Raw genomic sequence first — 17,663 nt, 5'->3', positions numbered from 1 at the left:
CTTGTTATTTTAACAACAGAACCACAAAAAGAAAAAAAAAAAAAAATGAAACCAATCCAAGATGATGAGGTTTGGGGTGAATCTGAGAATTTTGAGAAGTCAAGTGCCCTGAAGCCTCTGCACAATCAGAATCCCCTTCCTCCATATTGCTAGAGGATAACAGATTCTCACGGCCTGGGGAGGATATAATAACATCACCTGAGTTATTTCCTTGCAAAACCATGCTTATTTCCTTAAGGTCTGATAGGCTCAAGAAATTTTGATAAAATTCCTATGAAATTATCTCTTTCCTCTCAGTCAATTCCTGTTGCTTTATAGGAAGTTGGCCAAAGAGGAAATATATGATTGTATCTGTTTATATTTAGTTCTTTCTGGCACCAACTGAAATGGAATGTTGTAGCATTAAAGCCCCAAATACGAAAGCACTAAAAAAGATAGGGGTTAAGGAAAATCTCGTTAACAAATCCACAACCAGTGCATTTGATTGTCTGCTTTGGACAGACCCAGAGATAACAGGAGGCCTAGATCTATTCCAATTCATGACAGTTGCTAAAGGTTTTACTTGTGTTTAGGGACTTAGTGTGGGTAGAATCTGTGACTATATGGGTAGACTCAGGGACAAAATATAAGTCATACGAATGCTCACTACATGTTGTACACTGTGGAGGAAATTCTCAGTGGTGGTAGAGGAGATGATATATTTTGTGGATCTCAGCCATCCTCTTTTCCCAGCTACCCAAGTTCTAACTAATTTGGTCTAGGGCTAAAGCAGCCATGGATGGGGCCCCTGGGTGGCTCAGGAAGTTAAGTATCTGACTCTTGGTTTCAGCTGAGGTCATGATCTCAGCATTGTGACGACAAACCTAGCATTTGGATCTACTGTCTGTGTGAAGTCTGCTTGAAAATCTCTTGCCCTCGGGCGCCTGGGTGGCTCAGTGGGTTAAAGCATCTGCCTTTGGCTCAGGTCATGATCCCAGGGTCCTGGGATCGAAGTCCACATCGGGCTCTCTGCTCAGTGGGGAGCCTGCTTCCTTCCTCTCTCTCTGCCTACCTCTCTGCCTACTTGTGATCTCTGTCTGTCAAATAAACAAATAAATAATCTTAAAAAAAAAAGAAAAGAAAAGAAAAGAAAATCTCTTGCCCTCTCCCCCAATCCTCCCCTGCCCTGCTCTAAAATAAATTAATAAATAATCTTTTAAAAAAATAAAACATAAATCAAGTGGTCAAGGTGGTTCAGGAAGTAATCCCTATGAAGGCCATTGCTAGGGCTGAACAATATGAAATTTACCTCTAAAATTTCATCTGACTTCTGTGACTACTGAGTACCAAATGTTTGTAGTTATTATGACTACAAGAGATAATCCTAAATTTTGTGCGTAAAACAACTAATTTACTGTGCATTTGGGCTCTGTGGATCAGAAATTTAGACATAATGAAGATGGCTTGTCTATCCCACATGATGTCTGAGGTCTCAACTGAGAAAACACAAGGACTGCGAATGCCCACTGGCTAGCAACTGAAATTATTTGGGGTCATCTTAACTTACAGGTGTGGCAGTTGCCACTGGTTGTGGGCCCAGACATCAGATGAACTGTTTGCCATAAAATTCTGTGTCTGGCTTCTGCATATGGTCCCTCCATATGGACCATATTGCTGTGGCCATGATTGGTCACTTTCTGTCACTCCAACATTGAACCTCAACATATACACTCCTCAGGGAGTCCACTCACTCCTATGGTAGCAAGTTGATTACACTGGAAACCTTTCATCATGGAGGAAACCAAATTGTCTTCACAGAAATAGACACTTTTCTGGATATAGATTTGTCTTTCCTGCTTATAATACTTGTAACAGCAGCACAAAGCATTGACTTATGAAATGCCTTATTCACCATCATACTATTTCACTTAGGGTTGATTCTGATCCAGTAATGTATTTCTTCCAGTCAAGAAGCTTGGTAGTGGACATACACACTAAAGTTCATTGATCCTACCACATACTCTGTTCTAGGCTGAACTGAGTTCCTGAAAATTTATATATTGAATATCTAGATCCAAGTAACTCAGAAGGTGACTATTTAGAGTTAGGGCCATTAAAGGGGCAATTAAGTTAAAACGAGGCCTTTAGAGTAGGCCCTAATCCAATGGGGTAGGCATCCTTATAAGAGAAAATTTGGACACACAGAAAAAACATCAGGAATTTGTGTTCACACAGAAGACCATGTGAGGACATATGGAAAAGGCAGCCTTCGGTTAAGCCAAGGAGACAGACCTTTGAAGAAACTAAACCTGTCAGTTCTTTGACCATGGTCTTTCAGACCCCAGAAGTGACAGAAAACATATTTTTTGTTGTTTAAGCCACCCTATGTATGGTATTATTTTATGGTAGCCTTAGTGAACTCATTCATACCACATTTATCTTAGGTAACTGATTAGATACAATGAAGAAATGGCTTACCGAACAGACCGTCAATCGAGAAATAGCACCCTGAAAAGCTTGAGTTATATTTTCAAGGATGTGTTGACCAACAGATGAGTATATTTCTCCCATAGCCATCATAAAGAGTTATAGATCCTATGGAATTGAAGGATGTATATGCAAGTACCTCCTTTATAATTATACTAAAGTCCTTTATGGTTCTGCTTCCTGTACCAACAGTTTTGAGTTCATCTGGCTTTTAGGTTTTAGTTATAGATGTTATGGTTTCATGAGGGGCCACAACAATTATTTTATTGAACTGGAAATGTATTTCCAGTTGTCACCTGGTCACCGTTTGGTGTCTTCATGCCTTTACTAAACCAAAAGATAAAAAGAGCTGGAGGAGAATTGGTATTGATGATGAGGTGATATCTGTTTGTTTGACACAATGGACATGAATGATCACTATTTGGACCCAGCCCATCTCTTAAAATTTCTATAACCAATAGTAAGTGTTAATTAAAAAAAAAAAAAAGAGAGAGAGAGAGAGAAAAACCCAACAGAACCATTAAAGATTCAGAATGTCATGAATGAAGATTTGGTACACATTAGTAGATAATGAACCTCAATAATGAAGGTTAAAACCTTAAATCAAAGGGAAGAGTGAGTAGGCAGTGCAAGAAAGTAATGTATAAACATTACCTAAAGTCTCATGACCAATTATAGAAACAAGGACCCTTATAGAAATGTAAAAGTATATTGAGTAATTTTATAGCCTGTTCTTAATTTTATATATTTTTCAGGAATGATTATATCCTGAAGTAGAAGAGAAACTAAGATAAAATTAACTTTGTCCAAATGTTGAGGATACTATCCTTCTTTTCTGGAAGGGAAACAGTGATACTAGGTTCAAATATCATATAGAAGAGTGTTTATGAATGCTGAATAGCTCATGTACCTATTACTCTCAGCTCAAAAACCTACTTTATTTGCTCTCCTCTGAGATGCTGGAAATAAAATCTACCTATAATTCTTTATTTTAAAAATTTCTTTTCAGCGTAACAGTATTCATTGTTTTTGCACCACACCCAGTGCTCCATGCAGTAGGTGCCCTCTCTAATACCCACCACCTGGCTCACCCAACCTCCCACCCCCAGCCCCTTCCAAACCCTCAGGTTGTTTTTCAGAGTCCATAACCTCTCATGGTTCACCTCCCCTTCCAATTTCCCTCAACTCCCTTCTCCTCTCCATCTCCCCTTGTCCACCATGTTATTTGTTATGCTCCACAAATAAGTGAAACCGTATGATAATTGACTCTCTCTGCTTAACTTATTTCACTCAGCATAATCTCTTCCAGTGCTGTCCATGTTGCTACAAAAGTTGGGTATTTCTAATCATACAGTTTCCTATCATTTCTATCAATTGGAGTGCAAACTGTAGTGATAATAGAAGTCAAGAGGAGGAGAAAGAAGACTTCATTACATGTTCAGCATAAAGTATCAAATTGAGGATTAATTGAAACTAGTATTTGAGGAGATTAGAAACAAAATGAAATGAAAAAATAAGTGAAAATTGTCCAATCATCAATAATATTATAATATTATAATAATATTATAATAGATGATAATTAGACTTATTGTGAAGATAATTTCAAAGTGTATAAAATATTGAATTACTGTGATGTATACATGAAGTGGACAGGATGTTGTATGTCAATAATAATTCAATAAAAAAGAAGAAAAAAACACCTTTAAAAATAATAAATTTATCCAGTCAGGAGAGTTCTGAGGAAATGCTAAAGATTCTGATCTCCAACCTGTGGTTGGCTTTTGCAGTCATGATGTCATTTCTTCTTAATTCTAGATAGAACCCTAAAATGAAATTCTAGAATGCTCTTAATACAAGTTACTTCCCTTCTCAAAACAATTCAAGATAGAACCCTAAAATGAAATTCTAGAATGCTCTTAATACAAGTTACTTCCCTTCCCAAAACAAATGATGATACCACATTTTCTTCATGGCATTCTTCATCTCCATGTTTCTCAGTGTGTAGATCAGAGGATTGAACATGGGGGCAATGATGGTGTAGAAAAGAGCAAACACTTTGTCTTCTGGGAAAGTTGTGGCGGGCCGAATGTAAATGAAGAGAACAGGCACAAAGAACAGAACCACAACTGTGACATGGGAACTGCAAGTGGAAAGAGCTTTGGAGCGGCTCTCTGCAGGATAAGCCCTAAGGGTGTATAATATCAGAAAATAGGACACCATCAAAATCACAAAAGTCATCAGAGCAATCAGTCCTGAATTAACAACGACCAAGAGACCAATTCTGTATGTGTCTGTGCAGGCCAGCTTCAGTAAAGGATACACGTCGCAGAAGTAGTGATCTATCTCATTGGGGCCACAGAAGGGTAGGAAAATGGTGAGGAGGAACTGACTGGCAGAGTGGATTAAAGCCCCAGTACAGCAGGCTGTGATGATTGCGTGACACCTCTCTCTGCTCATGATGACGGTGTAGTGCAGGGGCTTACAAATGGCCACGTAGCGGTCATAGGCCATCCCTGTGAGGATGAAGATCTCCACACCTCCAAGAAAGTGCAGGATGAAAAGCTGTGTCATGCAGTTACTGTAGGAAATGGTCTTCCTTTCTGCCAGTAAATCAGCCATTAGTTTAGGTGTCACTGTTGAGGTGTAGCAAAGGTCGGAGAGTGAGAGGCAATTAAGGAAGAAATACATGGGTTGGTTCATTAGTGGACTACACATGACAGAAATTATTATGAGCAGGTTTCCCACCCAAATAGCAACGTAGCAAAATAAAAACAATACAAAGCAGAGGATTTCAATGTTCTTGTTTTGAGAGAGTCCCAAGAGAATAAACACAGTGACGTTATTCTTATTTTCCATGATCCAGTGCGGTAAAAACGCTTAACAGTCTCCTGAAAAGACATAATGCACAAGTTAGTGCCGGACATGTGCATGGAGAATATAGATGATGACCCTGACATCATGAAGCTCTAATTAATGGATATGACAGCAGCATTTTAGAAAATAAAATCTGATATTTAATAATTTTTTTCAGATTAGTTTTGTGATGATTTCTCATAAGTCAGTTTTTTAGAACATTATGTTCAATCTTAACATGCTTTATGAATGAATTCAACCAGTAAATTAAAAAAAAATTATTATTAGTTGACAGATGTTTCTCAATTCTAAAGGATATACAACAAAGTCCTCAGAAAGAACATTTTTCTGGGTCCTTACAAATATACATTTGTTAAAGAGGCAAGTATAAGTCATTAAAGTTGCTGTTAAATGATACAGAAGCAAATGTAAAGCTTGGCAGTGGTCACTAGTGGACTATGTGCTTCCCCAAAATAGTTTCAGGGTGAGGTAGAAAATGAACTAGAGATTTATATGATAGAAATATATTTACAAAGTGGAAGATAAAAAATCTCTGCAGGAGGCCTCTGAGTTGGTTTGAATAATTTTTTGATTGCTTGTTTTTCTTTATGTAGTGATTTAGGAAAGTAAGATCCTGACCTTTTGGATTAAATGTTTATTTTTATATAGGATATCAATACAAATCATATACTTAAATGAACCACAGAATAAAGAGATGGTTAAAACTAAGATGGGCACCTGGGTGGCTCAGTGGGTTAAAGCCTTTGCCTTAGGCTCAGGTCATGGTCTCCGAGTCCTGGGATCTAGTCCCCTGATGAGCTCTCTGCTCAGCTGGGAGCCTCCTTCTTCCTAGCCCTCTGCCTGCCTCTCTGCCTACTTGTGATCTCGCTCTCTGTCAAATAAATAAAATGCTCATTTAAAAAAATTCTAAAATTTGTATGAAATCAGAAGAGACCCAGAATAGCTAAGGAAATGTTGAAAAAGAAAAACAAAACTGGGGGTATCCCATTGCATGATTTCAAGCTTAGCTGTGATCACGAAGACAGCATGGTACTGGCATAAAAACAGACACATAGACCAGTGGAACAGAGTAGAGAGCCCATATATGGACCCTCAACTCTATGGTCAAATAATCTTTGACAAAGCAGGAAAGAATATGCAGTGGAAAAAGACAGTCTCTTCAATATATGGTGCTGGGAAAATTGGACAGCTATATGTAGAAGAATGAAACTCAACCATTCTTTTACACCGTACACAAAGATAAACTTGAAATGGATAAAAGACCTCAACGTGAGGCAGGAATGCATCAAAATCATAGAGGAGAACCTAGGCAGTAACCTCTTCAATATCAGCCACAGCAACTTCTTTCAAGATATGTCTCCAAAGGCAAAGGAAACAAAAGCAAAAGTGAACTTTTTGGATTTCATCAAGATCAAAAGCTTCTGTACAGCACAGGAAACAGTCAAAACAAAGAGGCAGACCACTGAATGGAAGAAGATATTTGCAAATAATAGTACAGACAAAAGGCTGATATCCAGGATCTAGAAAGAACTTTTCAAACTCAACACACACAAAACAGATAATCATGTCAAAAAATGGGCAGAAGACCTGAACAGACACTTCTCCAATGAAGACATACAAATGTCTATCAGACACATGAAAAAGTGTTCATCATCACTAGCCATCAGGGAGTTTAAAATCAAAACTACATTGAGATACCACCTTAAGCCAGATAGAATGGCCAAAATTAACAATACAGTAAACAATATGTTTTGGAGAGGATGTGGAGAAAGGGGAACCCTCTTACACTGTTGGTGGGAATGCAGGTTGGTGCAGCCACTTTGGAAAACAATGTGGAAATTCCTTAAGAAATTACAAATAGAGCTTCCATATGACCCTGCAATTGCCCTACTGGATATTTACCCCAAAGATACAGATGTAGTGAGAAGAAGGGCCATCTGTACCCCAATGTTCATAGCAGCAATGGCCAGAGTTGCCAAACTGTGGAAAGAACCAGATGCCCTTCGATGGATGAATGGATAAGGAACATGTGGTCCATATACACTATGGAGTATTATGCCTCTATCAGAAAGGATGAATACCCAACTTTTGTAGCAACATGGATGGGACTGGAAGAGATTATGCTGAGTGAAATAAGTCAAGCAGAGAGAATCAATTATCATATGGTTTCACTTATTTGTGGAGCATAACAAATAGCATGGAGGACATGGGGAGATGGAGTGAAGAAGAGGGTTGAGAGAAATTGGAAGGGGAGATGAACCATGAGAGACTAAAGACTCTGAAAAACAATCTGAGGGTTTTGAAGGAGCGGGGAGTAGGAGGTTTGGTGAGCCTGGTGGTGGGTATTATGCAGGGCATGTATTGCATGGAGCACTGGGTGTTGTGCATAAACAATAAATTCTGGTACACTGAAATTAAGAAAATAAAATATATATATATATATATATAAAATAAAACTAATAAGAAGAACGGAAGGCAGTTTACCTTTATGGTTTTTCTCCTGACTCACTGTACCATAATTCACAAGTCAATTTCTTCCCATCGTCTGAATTATAGTATGGAGTTCTTTTCGATATTTATCCAAATCATGTCTTTTGCCAGACCCTTAAAGAATCTTGACACTGCATAATTCAAAGAAAAAATGTGTAGGAAAATGTTTATATGAAGAGAAACAGTTGGGACCAAGCTTCCATTACTAATTATACCTGTGTGTGACTTTGGATACCAAACTTTAAAAAATTTAAATGATCTCATTTGTAAAATATTAAAAAAAAAACTGACTGAATTTTGCCACAAAATGGTTGAGAAACTAAAAAAAAAAAAAAAAAATCAAGAAATGACCCTTGCTTTATTAACCATAAGAGTATAAGTGCTAGTGTTACCAAATCAGTAAAGCTGTCAATAATGAAGTGAAGTAAATATGGCTCCCTGTAGAAAATGAAATTTTATTTATTTTAAATATTTTAAAAGATTTTATTTATTTATTTGACAGAGAGAGATCAGAAGTAGGCAGAGAGGCAGGCAGAGAGAGAGGAGGAAGCAGGCTCCCTGCTGAGCAGAGAGCCCAATGCAGGGCTCAATCCCAGGACCTTGGGATCATGACATGAGCCGACGGCAGAGGCTTTAACCCACCAAGCCACCCAGGCACCTCAGAAAATGAAATTTCAATGCCATAAAATTATTTTGACCAGGAAGGTAACTGTACTAACCTAATCTCCTTGTTCTAAATAGAACTGATTTTAATTAAAAGTATGTAGAAAATACAGGGACACTTGGCTGGCTTAGTGGAACATGAAACTCTTAATCGTGATGTTGTGAGTTTGAGCCCTATGTAGAGCATAGAGATTACTTAAAGAAAATCTTAAAAAATAAAAAAATAATTAACAGTATATAGAAAATACATAGAATGAATGAAGATAGCTTCAGTCTCTTCATCATTCACCAATTATATTAAACCTACAGGACTTGATATGTGAAGAGACAGGCAATTTAGTTGCGGTTGACCATAGCTTCTGCTAACTTAGTTAAAGTCTCAGTGCTAATGAAAAAATAACATTGAATTGGTAACCCATGATACAATTGTTTTTCTGTAAGTTTTGACCTCAAAAGGCATCATTTATATTTACCATCTTTCTTTAGAAGTTTTGATATATCTTCTGCTCTGATATTATTGCTACAGTCTCTCATCAATTAATTTTTAAATTCTCCCCCATCATCCTTTTTTAGAAATTAAGTCAACTGTATCACCCACCAAATATAAAATTCCTTTGTAATGGGTCCTTAAAACAAATGAATTTATTTCTTTGGTACAATTTTAAGATTTAAAATTAGCTTAGCGAGAATCATTGTAAAGTTAGTTTTCATGCCTCCAATGATGCCATGAAAATTTCTTCTTACCTCTAAATAAACACATTATTTTAAAAATAATATTTGAAATACTTGTTTGGTCATTTTTTAAAGTAATTGCTTGTTCCTTTGGATGGACATAAATAAAACCATTATCTCAATCATGTGCATAGAAATACACAACCACCTGAATTGTCCTTCTTTTTCCCCTTCCCCAAAATTAACCAAGAAAATTCTACTACATACATGAAATTAATCCTCAATGCAAATTAATTGTTAGAATATGTAGGAAAAGTCCATCATTCTGTCTCCATTTGATACGAAATTAAATTTTCAACTGATGAAATGTGGTATAACCTTATAACAAAACTGTAATGCTAAATATGTGGTTCAATTTATTTTCTCCAAACTTGAGTCCACAGATAATGCTCATTTGCCTCTTTTTCTTTTTTTTTTTTCATTTCACTATTCCACAATATCATGTGGTTCATCAAGTAGGAACTACCGCATATATTTCTAGCTTCTCAATATTATTTCATTAAAGATTTATTTATTTATTTATTTATTTATTTATTTATTTATTTAGGAAAGAGCACAGGAACGGGGAGGGGCAAAGAGAGAGGGAGTGAATCCTCAAGCTGACTTTCCACTGAGCCCAGAGCCTGATCTCAGAAGCTGAGATCATGACTTAAAGCCAAAACCAAGGAGTTGATGCTTAGAAGTCTGAACCACCAGGTGTCACTCTGGCTTCTCAGTTTTAGAGTGCAAGAGGACCTCTGAATTCTATTGTCAACTCAGTCATCAATTTTCAATGAGAAGTCCAAACTTCATTTCCCTCAACACTTTTGTTTGTCTAAAACATAAGCAAATTATTTGTTCCCTAAATAAATCAGAGAGTTATGAATTTCAAATTTAGAGATAGATGCATGAGAACTTTGAAAAAATTACTATCTAAATGAATATGGTATTAAGATCAGTGTGATGCATGTACAAGAGTGGTAATACCTTATGGAGATAACAATTAGTTGAAGATTTCCTGATAAAGTATACATAGATCACCTAACTAGTATTTAGCAAAACAGAATTTGAAATCAGAGTTTTCTGGATCTAGAGCCTGAGTCCATACCTGGAACAGAAGAAATTTAATGTTAAAGATGTCTTTCCTCCAATTACCTAATTATTTCATGCAAAACCAGATAACCTCCAAAATCGTGATCCTTAAACTATTTCAGCCATTCTAATATTGATATGCAGATGACAAAATGAGACAATAAATTACAACAAACTATCTTAGTCTATAAAATGCAGAAAATATTCAAACAAAACTGCAATCCCAATCTGTTCCTCTCTCCTGCATATGTAGCCCAATTACAAAGAGTGAGAATAGAGAATTAAAAAATCTCTATTGGGCGCCTGGGTGGCTCAGTGGGTTAAAGCCTTTGCCTTTGGCTCAGGTCATTATCCAAGAGTTCTGGGATGGAGGCCCACATTGGGCTCTCTGCTCAGCAGGGAGCCTGCTTCCTCCTCTACTTCTGCCTGCCTCTCTGCCTACTTGTGATGTCTGTCTGTCAAATAAATAAATAAATAAATAATCTTTTTAAAAAAATCTCTATTATTTTAGAGAATGCAACTTACTCTTCGGGAAGAAAATGCACTAAATCTTGTCACGTCCTTGGATATGCTACTCCAGCCACAAATAGTCCTTCTGTAAGAGCAGTGGTTAGAAGAAAGAGGTCATCATTTACTCTCTGCTGTAGTTCTTCCTTCACTGTAGGAATTTGTGTTCACTTGTTCTAGAGGCCCCTTCTTAAAAAGGACAAATCTAGTCTTGATGATTTATATCTTTCAGTTAAGACTTTGCTTAAACTTTGGGCTCTCTGCTATTGTCAAAGTTTTGAAATACCCTGATCATAATGAATATAATAAATTCTGGGTTTGTTATGAATGAGCGTATGATCTCATTTCATTACTTTACTACACTGTCAGTAGGTTTAATAATTTGTATAAAAGCTTGCAATTTGAGCATTCCACATGCATAACATAAACTTTTTAAATTCTCCCAATAATTTTGAGAAGTAAATATTTCTAATAAGCTCATTTAAAAAATGAAACTGAATCATAGAGAAATTAAGTAATTAGCTCGACCACAGACATAATTAGTAGAGTCTAACAATCTGAAACAACATGTCTCATTTAGTAACATACTTAGCAAAACATTATGTACTTAGCATAGTTACTGATACATAGTGAATACTCAATAGGTATGAGATACTCTAAGGACTTAAATGAGTGCCTCACTGACCCCAATATTTTCATTTTTAATTTATGCCAAACTAAACCCAATATAGTGTTAAGTTTTGTGATCCTAAGTTTCCAAAGAACAGAGAGACAGTCTTATATTCTGTCTTGAAATACTAAAAGGTATTTGCACAAATTAAGCTTTCAATTCTTGCTGGGTATCCCCGATCTGTACGATCTTTGGCATTTATTGTTTTTATCTCAGATCTTCGTACTGGCAATAGATAAGTACATCACTGGTGGGTACATCTACCTCCTGAGACTGCTGTGAGATAAAATGTGAAAGTCACCCAGTACATTGTATGGACTTGATAAATATTTCTAATTATTTTATCTTTGTCCTATATCTTGTCAAATACAGGCTACCATTAATTTAACCAATACTCAGCAAATGTTTGTAAATAATTAAAATAAATAGCTTCAATGATTTCAAATGGTATATAAATACAATACTCCATAAATGAAATTATTGTCCTGAGGCTTATTCCCAGAAACAAGGGCAGGCAACAAAATAAACAGAGATAAGATAAAACGAGACTCAAGTTTTGAGATATTTTCATTTGATTTTTTTGGTGACCTGCGTAGGGTCATAGGTTCACTTAATTCTTGAATTCTTGGAGTTTGTTTGTTTTGAGGAAGGAGTTATCAATAATCATGATAGGGTTAGTGCAGGGAGTTTGTTTTTTCAATTTGGGCTTTATCACTTTTCTAGCAACCTGTGAATCGCATTTTCTTAATCAGTTCTTTTTCAGCCCCACCCCCACAAGTTCTAAAAATGATTTTTTGTTTTGTTTTGTTTTTGTTTTTGTAATTTAAAATTTGCTGTCCACCTAAACATCACTCCCCATTGCTGTCTGCCTGTATCTTAGAATGTCGTATATCAATTTCAATGGGCAGCACTTTGAATTTATCACTGCCTCAACCTCAAAATAAGCTAGTCTATAAAATTCAGAGAAGATGCCTGTATTTAGCTTTAACTGAAAGTCAGTCAGCTAGCTGTACAGTGGAGGCAAAAATATACTTAGCAAATCTCAGACAGTCAGACAGATAATGGGAAGGGAAGAGAAATAATTCACCTCATGTTCTTTCACTTTTTGTGGATCCATTCCTACTTCTTGCTTCTGGTGTCCCCTCTTTCTTCACTGAAATTCTGGTCATTCACCTACTGTCCAGAGCATTTCATTTCAGCTTCTTGAATTCACATTTCACTCAGTATAATTCATCAGCCATTCACAGAAAGAAAGCTGGTATTATTTTAGAGACAACTGACATCACTCAACCAACATTCTCACAATGAGTCATATATTCAGAGCGACAGTTGGAAGTCTAATGGAATAATTTTATATCCAAAGGGATCAAATCACAATCTATATTTTCATCATTAAAATTAGCCCTAGAGATGCCCAAGCTCACATGATTAATTAATACTTTATAGAGAGTACATTATAAATTACGTTTCCCTTATCCTAGAGCACTATTCTTTCTAAGAAGTTTGGATTTACCTTCCCAAACAGAAGTTCACCAGGTTGATTTCCTTTAGATCTAAGTTGACAAAGTGCAGCTAGGATTGGATCCGGATTATAAACAGTGTGCAAGCCACAATTAATGTTGCATGCCATTTAGGAATTTGTCATTAGAACTTGCTCCGGGGCCCCAGGGACCATATTCTCCTGCACTTAAGGAATTCTGTCTTGGAAACAAACTTGAGGGCCTAATCCTTTCTTTGATCTCTATAAACTGACAGAAGTTTAGACAGCCTTGGCCCTCATGGTAGATAATGATCTTCACCTCTCCTTAAAAACCATCTTTATTATAGTCTCTAAAAGAATGGCAATGAGTTATAGAAGACTTCCAAATATGTAGGTAAATTTCTGGGAAAATTATAAACTAATAAAGCTTAGGATTATTTTGTATTATTTTTAGCTTAGAGAAAAATAAAGATTTTTTAAAGACGGAATGAAAAAGAGCAGGAGCAGGGGTAGGAGCAGAGGGAGAGGGAGAGAAACCTCAAGCAGGCTCCCCACTGACCCAGGGCTTGATCCCAGAACCGTGAAATCCGGAGCTGAGTAGAAATCAAGGGTTGGATGCTTAAGGGACTAAACCACTAAAGTGTCTCTGATTTAGAACATTTTTTAAAAGTTATTTGAAAATGAAAATTTGCACGTGAACAAAATTTGCCTTTGAAAATCTTTAAATGAGGGTTTGCAGGGTGTCCTACACTAAGTGCTCCTGTTTAATCTTCACAAAGACTCACTGTGTTCTTATTTGACCCACAAGAAAACTCTGTAATAGCTAAGATAAATACTTGACTGATTAAGGTCACTAGGCAAGAAGGAGATTGCAGATCAATGTCAAGAGACTATTTAGTTCTGGGAAGGGGAGCGGTGAGGACAGGATGGTAGACTGTGGAAATGATGGCCGTGTTCTACTTTTGACTCATACGGAAGTTACAGGGGTATTTCCTGTCCAGTTCTCTACCCCAACCCCAGCCTTCATCTCTCTCTGTCTAAGTGTATTCTATTTCACAAGTTAAATATGAGAATACATAATGAGACAACCCTAAAACCATATTCAAGGCACTGAGGCAACCCAGGGTAGAGTGTGAAGTTGGATTTGCCTTCAGAGAATTAACTTGAAAGCAAGTCTAGGTGTTTCCTTTTGGTCCAGTCTATTCCCACTCTCCTAAGGAAATCGGGTTTTTTTTTTATTTGTTTGTTTGTTTTTTAAACCTTATTGAGGACTCATTGACAAATATATTGTGTATATCTGAGGTGGACAGTGTGATGATTTTATATGCATATACATTGTGGAATTATTATGAATACATTATTACCATCCCTTTCTATAGTTCACTACTGTGTGTGTGTGGCAAGAATGCTCCACTCTCAGCAGCTTTGAAGTAGACAAAACTGTATTATTAACTGTTATCACCGTATTGTGGTTAGGTCCTCAGAACTGATTCTTCTCCTAACTGGAGGTTTCTACCCTTTGACCTAGGTCGCCCCACTGAAACCTGATTTAAGGCATTCTAATACTTTAATCAAAGAAACCTTCCCCAGACGAGGTCATGTGTTCACCATTATTCCTATTCTCAGCCCAGAACTTCCATGGATGTCCATTGAGTTCCTAGTCACCTCCAAACCATGCCGTCATTTCCAGGCTCTGCTCTGCAGCCCCTACCCCTGAATCTTTCTAGCTTTACTTCCTCACCAAGGAAGAGCATTTGCTCCCATACACCACTGTCCTCTAATATAGAGGTGTCATTACAAAAGTCTAAATAGTTATGGTAACACTTAAGAGGTCAATGTACCATAAATGGGCTATGACTTAAAAATGATGAATGAGTTAATATTCAGTCATAAAGCACAGCAGAAAGAAAGTTGTTGAAAGAAGACTATGCTCTTGATAAAGGCTGATGTGATGTATTGTAAAAAGTCTAGCTGTGTTTATTCACAAAATACATTTTGTATACGTTAAGTTTGGATAGAATCCGGGCAACTCCAAAGGTAATTAAACATGCATTTGCTAGCTGCCTATCTTGTGTAGTTAAACATCAACTTTAGCAGTTTGGAAGAATTTATTATAAATTAAATTTCTCTAAATAACATAGTATCTTCTCTGTGAGTTCCTTTCTTCTAGAAGATGGTCAAGAAGAGAGCACCATGAAGACAGTGCCATTGAGAAAAGAATATGGAAATAGTCATAGGACTTCTGTTGTAGATGATTAATGTCTTAAGTAATAGCTATCCCATGAGTCCTAGCCACTAATCAATTTCTCAAATGCCATTTCAATTTATCATTTCATATTTAAGTGACATTAATAACTTTACTTATCAGTTTTGTATTGTAAATGAAGAATATAAGATGCTAGTTGTTTGCTGATATGAACAAGAGTCAAGCCAATACAAAATGGTGGTAGTATATCTTTATTATCACAAAAAACTGTGTTTTCATTTATTACTTCCTTTCTCACTTTAAGATGAAAAAAGTATATATATATACAAGAATTATATTGAAGTAAAATTTCTATCTTGAAAAAGTTCAGTTGGCCCTATTGGAAATGGAATGTATTTCTCAGGTCTACGTGACAAGGCAAGCTGATATGTGCTTTTTCTCCCAAACGCACAGTTTTGAGGTCACTCAACTAACCCAGCTCTACGGGAATGGGATATGCTGTACTACTTTTCTCATCTTGTCTTTCCACATTGTGAGTATCTGTGATGCAATAAACATGACAACAGAAATGAAAATTTCACCCTCTCCCTTTGTCTCTATCTATGACACGTTAAGGGAGACGGGGTCGGAGGGGGTGCGGCAGTTCCCACAGGGCAAATATGAACACACCTTTTCCTTTGCTTTTACTTTGGTTTAGAACCAAATTATCATCACATAATTTATGTGATGGATTTTTTTTCATCACATAATTTATTTCACATAAGACTTAGATGAATATCCTACAGAAAATAAAGTTCAATAACAAAAAAAAATCTTTTTTTTAATTTCTGAAAACCACTTTTAATCTCCATCTCTACAGAATAACCAAATGTTGTCAAATCTATAAATTTCATATGCAAATAAATATTAAAGTTCATAAGCAGCCTCACAGCTTCAGAAATGCTTACTGTATGTGACATGGCCGCCGTCATTCCTTTAGCCTAGAATATTTTTAATATACTTATGTTCCTACCCAATCCCAGTTCCACTAGTAAAATTGTCACCTTACCCATAATTCCTCAGCTTATCATCTCCAACATTCATTAAGTAAAGGTTTGGTTTCAATGATCTGAATGATCAGAGCTCTCTGATTTCAAGTTCATTTTTGCTCCTGCCTGAAGTTTTTAGCATTTACTGAGTAGGACAAGTCAATTGTGCTTTTCTTCTGAAAATATCCTTTGACACCAAACGCTTCTCATGGCTTTTTTCATCTCTGTATTTCTCAGAGTATAGATTAGGGGATTGAACATAGGAGCAATGATGGTGTAAAATAGTGCAAATATTTTGTCCTCAGGGAAAGTGGTAGGAGGTCGAAGGTAGGCAAAGATTGAAGGTCCAAAAAATAAGATGACCACAGTGATATGAGACCCACAGGTAGAGAGAGCTTTGCGTCTTCCCTCAGCTGAGAGATTTCTTAAACTCAGTAATATAACAACATAAGACCCAAACAAGAGAACAAAGGTTACTAAAGCGACCATTCCTGAATTGGCAACCACAAGGACCCCAGTGATGTAGGTATCAGTGCAGGCAACTTTCAGCAGAGGGAAGATATCACAATAGTAGTGATTGATTTCATTGGGGCCACAGAAGGGCAACCCAATTATCAGAGAAAACTGAGAAAAAGAATGGAGAGCCCCACCAGCCCACGCAGCCAAGAGTAGGAGATGACACCTTGTCCTGTTCATGATAAGCAGGTAGTGGAGAGGTTTGCAGATGGCAGCGTAGCGATCAAAGGCCATGATGGTAAGGATGAGGATTTCAATCATTCCCAGGAAGTGCAAGGCAAAGACCTGTAACATGCAGTTATCATAAGAGATGGTTTTTCTAGCCAGTAGCAGGTCACCAATCAGTTTCGGTGTCACACAGGAGGTGTAGCAAATGTCCATAAAGGATAAGTGGCTGAGGAAATAGTACATCGGTTGGTAAAACAGGTCACTGCTTCGAACAGAGACAAGAATTAGGAGATTTCCCACCAAGACGGAAATACAACAAAATAAGAAGAAAACAAAGCAAAATTTTTGTATGTTTTGGTTATAAGAAAGTCCCAAAAGGATGAATTCTGAGATGTTTCTCTGACTTTCCATAAATTGTGGGTTATGCACAAATAACTGAGCATCTGAAAAAGAAAAAATATTTGGATGAAAACATTGACAATATAAACACAATCATTTAAAACCTACTAACAAAATATGAACCTAATGAAACAAATCACAATGGCTAATTTATAAATCAATATTATTACTTTTTTCCCCTTTAGGAATCATTACTGATTTTGGGATGATTTTTTAATCTTTTCAAATATTCTTTTATTTTGAAATACTAAAAAGTACTTTTGATTAAATTTTGAAAATATAATGATTTAAAAATTACTATTTTCTAGGAAGAAATTGTGCCACTGTTCTTTATAACATTTAGATAGTAGTGGCATTAATTTAATCCAGGAAATTTATTTTACTTATCATTTT

General features: G+C 36.5%; 2 protein-coding genes across 2 annotated transcripts; both read right to left on the bottom strand.

Annotated features, from left to right (window-relative positions):
* Positions 1-4,392: 4,392 nt before the first annotated feature.
* On the bottom strand, positions 4,393-5,322 carry LOC116599910 (olfactory receptor 4P4-like). The gene has a single exon (XM_032359850.1). The coding sequence runs from the start codon at positions 5,320-5,322 to the stop codon at positions 4,393-4,395; it is 930 nt and encodes a 309-aa protein (XP_032215741.1).
* Positions 5,323-16,346: 11,024 nt separating this feature from the next.
* Positions 16,347-17,282, bottom strand: LOC116600301 (olfactory receptor 4P4-like). Its single transcript, XM_032360463.1, has one exon. It carries the CDS (start codon positions 17,280-17,282, stop codon positions 16,347-16,349), a length of 936 nt encoding a protein of 311 aa, XP_032216354.1.
* Between the last annotated feature and the right edge of the window lie 381 nt (positions 17,283-17,663).

The sequence above is a fragment of the Mustela erminea genome, chromosome 9 (genome assembly GCF_009829155.1).
Source record: "Mustela erminea isolate mMusErm1 chromosome 9, mMusErm1.Pri, whole genome shotgun sequence".
Taxonomy (NCBI): Eukaryota; Metazoa; Chordata; class Mammalia; order Carnivora; family Mustelidae; genus Mustela; species Mustela erminea.
Note: the sequence above shows the minus strand (reverse complement) of the source record. Positions and strands in the feature narration are given on the sequence as shown.

Excerpts from the sequence above, each read along its gene's own strand:
- LOC116599910 (XM_032359850.1), bottom strand. The coding sequence starts at position 5,322 with ATGGAAAATAAGAATAACGTCACTGTGTTTATTCTCTTGGGACTCTCT.
- LOC116600301 (XM_032360463.1), bottom strand. The coding sequence starts at position 17,282 with ATGGAAAGTCAGAGAAACATCTCAGAATTCATCCTTTTGGGACTTTCT.